Source organism: Penaeus vannamei, chromosome 27 (assembly GCF_042767895.1).
Source record: "Penaeus vannamei isolate JL-2024 chromosome 27, ASM4276789v1, whole genome shotgun sequence".
In the NCBI taxonomy this organism is placed as follows: Eukaryota; Metazoa; Arthropoda; class Malacostraca; order Decapoda; family Penaeidae; genus Penaeus; species Penaeus vannamei.
Genome location: NC_091575.1, coordinates 24,593,828 through 24,606,327, shown reverse-complemented (window position 1 = coordinate 24,606,327; position 12,500 = coordinate 24,593,828). Strand labels below are relative to the sequence as shown.

Genomic DNA, 12,500 nt, shown 5'->3' with positions numbered 1-12,500 from the left:
TGATAATGTTAAAGGAGAAATCCCGCAATATCCAGTTTGAAGCCTTCCACGTGTTTAAGGTCTTTGTAGCCAACCCCGACAAGCCCCGACCCATCTTGGAAATCCTCTTACGGAACCAGGACAAGCTTGTCGAGTTCTTGACGCGCTTCCACACAGACCGCTCCGAAGACGAGCAGTTCAATGACGAGAAAGCTTATTTAATTAAGCAGATTAAGGAACTGAAACCTCTTCCCCCGGACCAGTAGTAATAGTGAACTAGAAGAATTGAGTGGCAGCGATGGGAGTAGCTTGGGCAAAGTCTGGGCTGCTGTTGATTGAGCCACGTCATTCGCACTGAGAGGCTCATGATATAAGAGGAGCTCCCTTCAGAAATATGACAAACACCCAGTCTTGCCCTTCAATCAGTAATTTCAACATTGTTTAGCTTCCTCTATATTATGCCTTAGAGATCCTCAAGCCCTGATAAGGGGTTACCTGAGGGATTGCTCATAGCACGACCCTTCATAGCTGCTGAACAATTTCTCCTTGTTGAGGACAGTCAAAGATTGCAGTGTAGTCATGGGCTTTTAAAAACTCAGCATGTTGTTGTCCATGTTGGGGCCAAAGTGAAGCTATTATGTATTCATCCTTAATCCTGTTGTGGAGGGCATTCTAGCTCTTATCTTGGAAGCAATTCAGTGTAAAAGAATAAGCAGAGAATAAGGTTAGGAGGCAAGGTATCTGTTTTTTGCCATGGACAGTAACAATATTTTCTAACAAGCCCATGGTTTGCTTGGAAATATTATAAAAGTTTCCTTTTGGATGGAGGTGGAACAGTATGGATTATTTAACTAATACTAATTGCTAGAATTTAGAGAGGTATCATTATTCTAAATTATAAAATATTGAGTATTGTAAGTGATGCTGCCACTGTCAAATTTCATGAAGAGTAATGTCCTTTTATAATATTTGTACATAAACATGTGTGGAAAGGGATGTGATTTATATTGGACAGTGTTGGTAAAATATTTAGAGTTAATGATTCCTGCAAAGCAAATGTTGTTCTATGTCATATTTGGGTACTTAAGATTCTTTTAATGGAATAATTTTAAGATTATCTGAATATCATGCAACAGCTATTTTTCGTACATATATATAGATATATATAAAATGTAAGTTGGTTAATTTCCAGCTAGAAATACCACCCATAATTGCATTGGCTTTTGATCTGGTTTGCAGCAAGGAATATTAATATACTTAAGATTTGTCATTTATGAAAGGAGATGGGAGCTTCAATAACAGGTTTTAGAACTTTCAAATAGTAATGAAGATAACAATTAAAAAAAAAAGAGAAAAAGGAAGGTTTAATGTGAGTGAAAAGGTCTCCATGCTTCCTAGATCAGTAAAGCTTTTATAAAGAAGGGCTGTAACATTAGAGTTTCATGCAAGTGGGACTTAATATTTATGTACTGTACATCCATCACCTGCAGGCCAATTGGTAGTTTGATGGATTGAGCTCATTGTAATTGCCCAAGAAACCATAGAAATTGTGAAGAGAACAACCTGTAGACCGAACCAGTTGGAATGCTGTCACTAGTTTAGCATACGGCCATGTGATACAGATTTCCATGAAGTATCTTAGAGTTTTGTATCATTGGTTTTCATACAGTGCAAGGTCATGAGAAAATAATTTTTAATATAATTTTTTGTTATGCTGAGTTTGTTATTAATTAGGAAATTATTTTAATTTAATGTAAGAATAATACCAATGTTAACATATTTCTTTAGTTTGTATTATGTAGGGGTGCTTCATCACAGTTTTGGCAGTATTTGGCAAATTTATAGAGGAAAACGCATTTGGCACTTAATAGTATGAAGGTAATTACTTTTTTATGAATTGTTTTAATTTATATGTATTTCAACATCAAAGAATATTGGCTAGTGAATCCATGCTAAAAATATATTGAATAAACTTTGGTGTATGTTTGTTTAACCAAATTCTGCTTCTGGTGATTTTTATTGTGTAAACAGTGAATTGCATATCAGATTTTTTTAGTATGTTTCTGTCTACATTCATAACATATTATAGATAACTGTAAGGACAAGAACTCTGAAGTTTTCTATTCACATGAAAAATCAAGGCAAATAGTTTCAATGTAGCATCTCCTAGCAAAAGCCTATAAATACCGTCCAATATCATGGGAAAAATATAGCCTCTTTGTTAAAAGATATAGTAAATGCACTTTTGCAGATATTTTTTTTTCGTGACTAGAAATGGTAAGATTTAGTTTTGATCCGAATAGTGCCTTTTATCATAAAAAAAAAGAGTAGAGATACCAGCTAAACATTTTACAGAGGAATCAAATATTCTATTGATATGGTTAATCTCTATTACACTGAATGGAATGTTTTTAGTTCTTAAATTCTATAAGAAGAGACCCCCCCCCCCCAATCCCTTGCTCGTTGTTGTCGTCCGGGGGGCCTTAGTAAATAGACTGGCCTCAATGTTGGGGCTCATCCCTGCCTTGGATCTTAGTCCGTGGCTCAATTAATTTTACATGGTCTTTTCTTCTCCTTTCCTTTGCTTTATCTTCTTCATTTTCTGTCCACATCCTAAATCATGAGAGCTGTGTTGAAAGGGTGAAAGACTGTCTTTGTCAGTCCTGAACGGCCTTCATACGCTGTTTGTTATTCCCTCTCTACCCTTTTCACTACCATACTAACCTACAGCACACTGCAATATTTGACATCAAACATATTTGGTTCTAATAGTTAACTTATTTTTATTCTTTTTGCCACAATAGTTTATCACAATGCTGCATGATCTTTCCTTACCTGAGGACCCACCCACCCCCACCCCCCACCCAGCCTCACCTTATTGCTGCATTTTGATGTTGATGTGGCAGTTAATTTTCAGTAAATAAATAGATCAATAGAATGAAAGAAAATACATGAATTAACTACAAAAATAGTTAATATCAAGCCAAAGCTTGATATAAGACTCCTCAGATGGTAAAACTATTACTACTTCATTGTAATCTGACTTGCATTGACTAGCATCGTTTTAATTCTTTATATTAATGTGAATGCCCCCACAATCTTTCCTCCTTGTTGTCATGGGAGGACTTAGGAGATGGAGACTAGGGGCCCAATGAAGGGGATCACCCCTGCCGTGGACCTTAGTCCTTGCCTCAACTAATTTTTCAGTCTTTTCTTCTCCTCCTTTCCTCTTCCTCCCCTTTTGTCCACATCCTAAAGTGTGAGTGCCATGCTGAAAGGATGAAAGGCTGACTTTGTTGTTGTGAATGGCCTTCATACTCCATTTGCTCCTCCCTCTTTACTGATTTCTCTACCATACTAACCTACAACACTCTACAACCTTTGACATCTAAGATATTTTGTCCTAATCATTAACTCATTTTTAACCTTTTTGCCACAATACTTTATCATAGAGCTGTATGGCCTTACATGTCTGGCACATTTATTTGTTTTGACCGTTAATCATTCAAACCATTACTGTGAATGCATTACATGTATCCTGTACTCTTGATGTAGTAGATAAATCCACAATATTCAATATATTTATCCTTGCATCTACTGAGTACTTCATTATTTTGAATCACCGATGATTAAACTCCAAGTAATGGCATACTTTTTACAATTATGAGATCAGTTATGAGAAAAGGCATACTGTTCATAAAAGTAATACAGTATTATTCTTTTTAATAGTGTATTTTCCAATTTATTCACAAGATTATTTAGAGATTGAATAAGGCTATTTTGTCACTGCAATTGATACCAGAAATCCCAAAATGGTATTACTATTTTCATTAAATTGTTCTACTTCCACAAGAAATAGGTTCTACTGATTTCTTTTAAAGAAGTTTTCTTAGGAACTGCAGTTTAGTACTTTTTATATCTGAGCTTCTTCCTTTATGAATGTTACTATAGTGCAAATAAAGTGTCAGGATGAAGTTATGGTGATATGGGTTAGGAGATATTTCACTGACACTTCTAAATCCAGACAGTATGATAGTTGCTGATTGCTCAAGATTAAGTAACTTTTATATGAATCAACTAGTAAGTTTTACAAAAAAAATAACAGTGAGTGACATGATTCAATTATTCTGTAGGTCTTTGGTGTCTACCATTGGGGACAACACCAGCTTTGTTTTCCTTTGAAATGAAAGTCTGTCTGTTCAAGTTATTGTTCAGTATGTAGGTCCTTGGGGCCAGTGGCATTTTCATTACTGGGTGTTTTTAGGATTTGCAAAATGATTGGAGAAGATATATTTTAAGAATTAATTCATAATGTAATAGAAAGTATGATCCATTGTATAGAAATTCCTTGATCTCAGTTTTACATGTCTATTTTAGGAAATATATAAGTATACATAATTGGCAATGTGAGTAGACTCAACAAATAATCCAAGGAAATTAAAATGAACACTTGTGTGCTTGTGTAGCCTAAAACATTCATTTCCTTCAATATGCAGATATCAAGTAAAACATGGTATTAGATGGTGGTACTCTTAAACTTTTTTTCCAGATGAGTATAAAGGAAACTGGTTCCAGTCCATCAAAATGCCACTTGGGACTATCTAGTCATTTTGACGTAACCATAGATTCTGTAAGGTATAAGGAAAGTTTAGCATGAAACCTTTCATAAATGGGCGGTAATTCATTTGAAGTCAAAAGCATGGCACTAATTACACAAGTGTTACAAAATCACTGAAGTATAGATAACACTTGTTGAGTATAAGTCAAGAACTTAGAAAATACATTTGCAAAGATTAAAAAAGCGTAAAATATATGGAAAAAAGACATTGAAAACATAAATTCAATTATGTTCTTGAAAGAATTTACTCAAGCATTGATTTATAAATACAGTTCAAGGTTAGTGAGTCATTCCTGAAAACAAAAATGCAGACTTTGATATGTTCTTGAGATTTTCCTTCTTTATATGTCTGTTTAAACATATTATTGTTTGTTGGATCAGGCAAAATATGCAGAGAAACTTTTTAAATAGGAAGAAGGTTATAAGGAAGCATAAATCATTAATCACTGAGTTCAGAATTATGGATGGTCATCAGACACGCATTTCTAACATCTTTCATTCCCACGTGCACGTGAGCGCCCGCCATGCGCGCGCGCACACACACACCCACGTGCGCATACACACACACACACACACACACACACACACACACACACACACACACACACACACACACACACACACACACACACACACACACACACACACACACACACACACACACACACACACATCCAGACGTACACAAACACGCACACATACACACACACATGAATAAACATATAGACATATACGTACACTTACACACACGCACACAAAAATAAACATACACACATAAACGTACACGCACGCTCGCACGCACACACACACACACACACACACACACACACACACACACACACACACACACACACACACACACACACACACACACACACACACACTGAGAGCAGTGGTTGATTAACATTATCAACACCTGTGGAGTGTAAATGCCACGGAAGGCATTGGCAGACGGGGGAGTGTCATTAACTCCTGTCTAAATATAGGTATGACATACTTTATATAATTTCTACAAGAGGGAGGGATACACTCCACTAGTTCGTTCAGGGGGGAAATATAAGAAACGGACGGTGTAAAACAACGCCATACGTGACGTGATTAAGGCAATGAATAATTAGTCAGTCGTGTCCTCGATCTGAAACAATGACGAAACTCATGACGCCAGGAAGTGTGACGTCCTCATGACGTCATGCCGACAACTGCGGCCTTATTTAGAGCGAATTTCCGATTTATTTCCATCAAACATACATCCAGACAAAACGAGAAAAAACACACGAAAACACATTAAGGTCAAATTTCGAGAATAATATACCTCGAAAGCACAAACATAGCACATTTTTTTCTCTCTCTCCTTCTATACTCGGGAGTCGCGATGACGTCATAGGCGAGTGTGCTAAGAGTGAGGCTCACCCTTTTACTCCTTCATCCTCAGACGGACACTAAATACAGGTAACGTAGCACTCGCATTTCTTCCCGGGGTCGCTCTCGGGATGAAGGTCAAGGGGTGAGAGGCAATGACAGAGGGAAAGAAGGGAGAGAAAGGTGCTAAAGATGGCCTTGGCGACCGTGAACTCAAGGCCGTAATAAATTCGTGAATCGAGGCGCGTATTTTTTTCTTGTATTTGGTTTGGATATTAATTTTTAAGGAGGGACTCTGGGTGTCATTTAGAGAGGGTATTTTAAGGGGGGTAAGTTTGAGGTAGGGTGTCACGCCGAGGGTATTTTAGGGGGGGTGGGTATCTCTGGGTATGTGGTATGTGTGTCACGGTGAGGTATGGGGGTGTGTGTGGGTGTGTGTGGTAAATGTTTCTCTCTGGGGGCTGTGCTGTGCTTTGGGTGTGAGGAATAGGGGTTTCTCGTAGTGTTCTGTTGTGTTTTGAGAATGTGTGAGGTTTATTTATGTCGGAAATATGTAGGTTTTGAGGTGTACCCATCTCTGGTTCAGATGTGCCCCATGCAAAAAGTGGAAACAAATGGCATACACGCACAAGACTGTTGGGAAACCTTGTGAAAAAAGGTTCCTTATGTCTGAAAACAAACTTAACCTAATTTAACCTCGCACTTACCCAGAAGTAGATATCGACCATTAACAAATTTTGTGGCATTTTGTTTTCTAGCTTTTTAATTGACCGCCAGTGATATTGCGCTTCTTTTATTAGTGTGAAAATGCATTTTTGATGGGTCGATAAAAATGTCAGTTTTTATCGGCAAGAAACGGATAACCTGGCCTCTCAGTGCCGTTGCGTCTTTCATTTTCATTCATTTCTCAACCGTCATATAGTGGTTAGTATAAATTTTCAAGTGAATATGATTGAGTAAAAAAGTCCATAAATAGATTATTTTTCCCGAGAAGGAATATTGTTTCCCACCAGTTATACTGCCTTGAAAGTGATAGTCCATGTTAATTGTATTTTAGTTCAGTGTTACATTCTTGTTTGTCAGTTCTGGAATTTCGACAATATGAATGAGGATAGTTGTATTTAGACTTAATTTTGGGGTATTATAACATAGTTGATAAAATGACACCCTGGTGTATTTGATACCCAACCTAGCTATTGGGCCCATAGTTGGTGTGATGGGTGCAGATAAGTTTGATATTTAGTTGTTGATAAATGATGATAATGAGTATTAAATTTTTGTCCAAAAGAAAATCATTAAGAAAAACCATTAGGCTTGTCATGTCTATGCACACCATATGGCCAAGGTGCGTTCATATCGCTGCAAAAGAGAAAAAGTGACAACACCCGGACTGTTCATTAAATTCCACTTTCATATGATTTAACCTTTTCACACACACATAAATGTGCGTGTGGATGACATGTGCATGTGCGAGTGCATGTCTTGTGCGTGCATGTGTGATGTTAGACTTAATACATTTCTTTTTCTTATTCTTTATGCACTGTAGTAGATATACATTTTTTATATCAATGGTACATAGAGGAAGCTCACATGACATGGATATTTTCTATAGAATTACCAAGGAATACCAAATAGTAATTCCTCAAGTTTTATAACACATTTCGTAAATATGAGAATGGAAAATTGTTCTTTACTGAGGCAAGTTCTTGTCTCTTTTTATTTCTTTCTCTCCTAATTTTTTTCTTTTTTTTAATAGTGCATTTGATGAAGGATCTTGCATTTTTTGTATTTGTTTTTTTGTTCAAGATTTATGTCTGTCAAAACAGAACATTTTTCTATTAATTAAGTTCACTGCTTCAAAATTAAGGTGTGAAATCTACAAATCATGTCCTACAATCAGATGTACTGCATGATAGTGATGCAGTTTTAAGCAGTTGCCGCAGCCTCTGTGCTTTCACTGCTCAGGCTAAAGATAATAAACTTCCACCTTGTATATTCAAACAGGGTTGAGTGTGGGCTGGTTATTTATGATAAATTGCCAGAGAGGTCTGCAAGATCCTATGTTACGAGTGTGTTATGTGGTGTAGTCCATTGACCTTTGACAAAGTGCAGAAATATGGAGGCTAGTGACAGTTGCACAGGTGTGGGGCATAAATAGTGGCATGGGGATGGGTGTCTTGTAAACGTTTACACTAGTTTTGTAAGAAGTCTTCTCGGAGAAGTCTTTTTATTTAGATCTTTATGATTCAAGTTTTTTCTGTAACTATGTTGATGATGATAGCACTGTAAATATGAATGATACTGCTACAAAAGTGACTTATGTCATTCAGTATCAAGATAACTTTTCTATCAATATTTGTAATTCATATAGTTGCATTATTCCATTTGCACCTCTCGAGGAAAATATTTTATAAAAGGCTTTACAAAAGTTGCCACCAGATACCTATGAATGACAGTAATCCATTGGCACCAAATATATGCACTGTAATCATATTGACATTATTGAAGACCTAATATGAATTACAATAATAGTAGTAATAGATTTACAGAGTTTTATGAATAAAAATTTCTTCTCATGGCTAAAGACAGTTACTGCACACAAATCTGAATAAAATATGAAAGAATTCTGTGATAAGTAGGAAGAGTTTAATGACCTCCAGTATGCATTGGTCAATTATTAAGCCATGTTCCTTTAACTCCGCCGATTTGAGTTTGAAGGTTAAGCCAGAAAACTTTGATAATTTCTTAACAAATGCAAATTCTGCTTGTAATAAAATGTGTTTTGTGTGGTATGAAATGCTTGTAATTTGTTGAAAATAGGTTTTTATGGAGCGAGTATTCTAGAGAAGTATGAATGAGATGTGATGTTGATTAGCCTTCCATGGCCTATAGGAGGTATTGGAAGCAAATATGCATTTGTATATAAATTTTATGGTTATGACGTAGTAAAAGCTTATGAATCTGGTGCATTTCTGAACATCCTTTTATCTCAAACTTCAATTTCATTGGCTTAGTGATATGGATGATTTACATACTAGTTGGTAATATTTTTAAAAGGAGATTATAGATGCCACAGTATCAATTATTTGTCCGCCCTGTAACTCCACTGTCGTTAGCTCGAAGGTTGCCTAAATGTGGAGTATATTAAATAATGTAACTCCTTGTGAGGGCATACAAAAATATCTCATTTGTAGCATGATAGTCCCTTTCAAGTTTATATGCGCTAGTTTATATGTTTTCAAGTGCATGCACTCCGTGTCGTACAAAAAATCTTAAACCTTTATTGATTGCACATTTGGCAGGGTGCAGCAATGCAGAGTCATCATCATTATTATGCACAAAGCTATTGCATGTATTATGACCTTGTAGGGTGAGATGGTGTTTGTCAGCAGTGCTGCAACACAAAGCAACCTCTTTTGCAATGTATTGAAATAGAATGTGCAGATGCAGTTTAGTATAATGTTATTATTATTATTATTATTATTATTATTTTGATGATGATGCATCATCATCATCATCATCATCATCAATCATCATCATCATCAATCATCATCATCATCATCATCAGTCATCATCAATCATCATCATCATCAATCATCATCAATCATCAATCATCATCATCATCATCATCATCATCATCATCATCATCATCATCATCAATCATCATCATTATCATCAATCATCATCATCAGTCATCATCATCATCATCAATCATCATCATCAATCATCATCATCATCATCATCATCATCAATCATCATCATCATCATCATCAATCATCATCATCATCATCATCATCATCATCATCATCATCATCATCAATCATTATCAGTCATCATCATCATCATCAATCATCATCATCATCATCATCATCATCATCATCAATCATCATCATCATCATCATTATCAATCATCATCATCATCATCATTATCAATCATCATCATCATCATCAATCATTATTATGCAGTTTATTGTTGTTGTTATTATTATTATTATTATTATTATTATTATTATTATTATTATTATTTTGATGATGATGATGATGCATCATCATTATCATCATCATCATCATCATTATCATCAATCATCATCATCGTCAATCATTATTGTTATTATTATTATTATTATTATTTTTATTTATTATTTTTTTTTTCCATGGTCTAATTTCATACCCATCTGTGTGAGTCAGGAATGTATGGTAGTAACAGTGAGATCGTGTTTTTGGATCAATTTTTATAGTATTTTCTCCCGATAGGTGGAACTATAGTATTGATTTTTGTAATGGCCACAACAATAATCATTATATAAGGGTTCAGTGTAGGGCTACAAAAAGTGGAGTTTATTACTGTTAAATTAGAAATAGAATTAATATTAGCTAGATATCAGATGGATGTCTGGACTATGATTGGGGTTATAAAAATTGTTTTGACATATATGGACTTCATGGTGAAAATGATTTTATTGATAAGGATATTTTCTCACATACCTTGTTTGAAAATTATGCTATTTACTACAGGTATAATCTGTCCTCTTCTAAACCTTTGCTATTGTTTCCTTGGAAATCCATGCCACTTTGGCTGTCATTTTCGCAAAAGATGGCAGATATGAGCAGTAGTATGGCCCAAAAAACATAGATATTTGTTTTGGTGCATATACATTGAGTTAAATTGACTTTTGGACACAACAAGAAAAACAAAAAATTAAGCCTCTTGGTCTTTCTTCATTTTGGAGTCGACATGAAATTAGCTGCTGTCACATTTTTGTAGCGAGAACCTTGCTGTCTTTAGAGGTTTATTAATAGGGCTTTGTTTATATTGTATATTATGTAATGTATTCTTATTTCAGTGCGAAAAAATTAACATAAGTTATCTAAACTGCTGACGGGTATCATTTTTCATTAGTATTGTTAGGTTTGTGATATGATGCAATGCAGAGATGACAGTATATACTCTTTGACTTATCATATTTTTCCCTAGCAGGAATTGCAACTGAATATTTTTATTGCTTTCTAAAAGAGAAAAAAGAAAGACGAAAAGAGGCCCAAAAATCAAAATGTCTGCATGAAAGGTCACATGAAAGTGATCCTGTAACCTAACGTTGATGAAGCCATTGGGGCCTGGTAATTGTGTTGTCCCCTGTAGTTTTGTGAATTTTGTTTACACATAGATGGCTCCACAAGTGCTTACTCATGAAGGATATTATTAGTAGGCCTGCTTGACCACACCTGATATTCCTTTCCCTCAAATTTTTGGCTCTATTTCTTTAATGCTGTTGATATCATTATTGTTATTGTTATTATTAACATAGGGATTATTATATTATTAATAATGATACTAATAGCTGTAAGAAATAAGGAATAAGATCTTTTAAAAGATTAAAGAAAAGGATGAACAGGTAATGCCAGGTAGGTCTGGTGGTTAACTCCTTGGTGACTAAGGTCTTGTGTAGCCATCTGTGTGTAATTAGAATGAATAAACTAAAATCACAGTGCATATGACATTCATGTACATGCCATCCTTGTGTTAATGAGTTAAATATGAATATCAACTCCCTAGTAATGTGACATGTAATCTACTTAGTAATTCTTGTAATCTAGTATTAATTCAATTATAAACCTCACCTTACCAATAACATGATTTAAAATCTTATGAAAAGAAGAAAATGTTATGCTCAGACATGCCACATGTTAAGACGTAGAGTAGGATATTTGAGACAGCTTTAGGTGTTGACGTGTGTAACTTCATTAAAGGGCTTTTTCCACCTTATTGACTACGTATTGCTGTTAAGATTGTAAGAGGGAAGGCACATAGGTTGATTCACTATATACAGATGCGAATATTCCCACAGTCTGTGTGTTGAAACTAGTAATTGTGAAAGTGTAGAATTAACCCATTCTTTGCCTTGAGTTGTGTTGCATCTTTTGCTTGTGTTTCATTTTCTGTCATTGCTGTTGTTTATTTTACTTTTTCAGTGGTTTCAAATCCTGTTGCCATTAATGTTGTGTTTTCTTAAGGCAGAGAAACCATATTTGTGGTAAAATCTTGGCGTAGCCTTTGTTGGTGCTATGAGGACACCCAGTTTAGAAATACTATAGATAACAAAAATATATTTGTCTTTGGAGATCTGAGTTGAATTTTGAAATTTGAGGAAACTTAGATAGATAATTTGAAAGAGGCATAGCTAGATTGGTGGACATATAGATGAATGGATGGATGGAGGGATGGATGAAATACTTTAACAAATAAGATGAATGATTAAGATAAAGGTATAGGTTGATATGAAAGGGACATGGAATGTAACTGATATCATTTTTAGTGACATTTTTTGGGGGAAAGGAGGCACATGCAGTTAAGCTGTTCCTGCTAAGAATGCTTGCATATGTGCACTGTCCATTATGATTTCCTTTGATTAATTTTGTGAATGGCTCCAGAAGGGCTTAGTCACCAGGGAGTCAGTTACTGGTTTTACCCTATTCCGTAAGTTTTCAAAATTTTAAAATTTTATTACCAATATAATAGATAACATTATGATGATAGAATAAGAGT

General features: G+C 35.2%; 2 protein-coding genes across 13 annotated transcripts in view; both read left to right on the top strand.

The window, feature by feature from the left end:
• Mo25 (calcium binding protein Mo25) overlaps positions 1-1,955 on the top strand; it is a 21,876-nt gene extending 19,921 nt beyond the window's left edge. For all 12 annotated transcript variants that reach the window (XM_027366983.2, XM_027366987.2, XM_070141052.1 and 9 more), the window contains exon 7: positions 1-1,955. This exon is cut by the window's left edge and continues 46 nt beyond it. In XM_027366983.2, the coding sequence (XP_027222784.1) occupies positions 1-245 (245 nt within the window). In that variant the 3' untranslated portion in view covers positions 246-1,955.
• A 4,006-nt stretch (positions 1,956-5,961) lies between these two features.
• Positions 5,962-12,500, top strand: part of LOC113802283 (LITAF domain-containing protein) — a gene marked incomplete in the record, with an annotated part of 19,979 nt that continues 13,440 nt past the window's right edge. The window contains 1 exon segment of the mRNA XM_070141069.1: positions 5,962-6,046.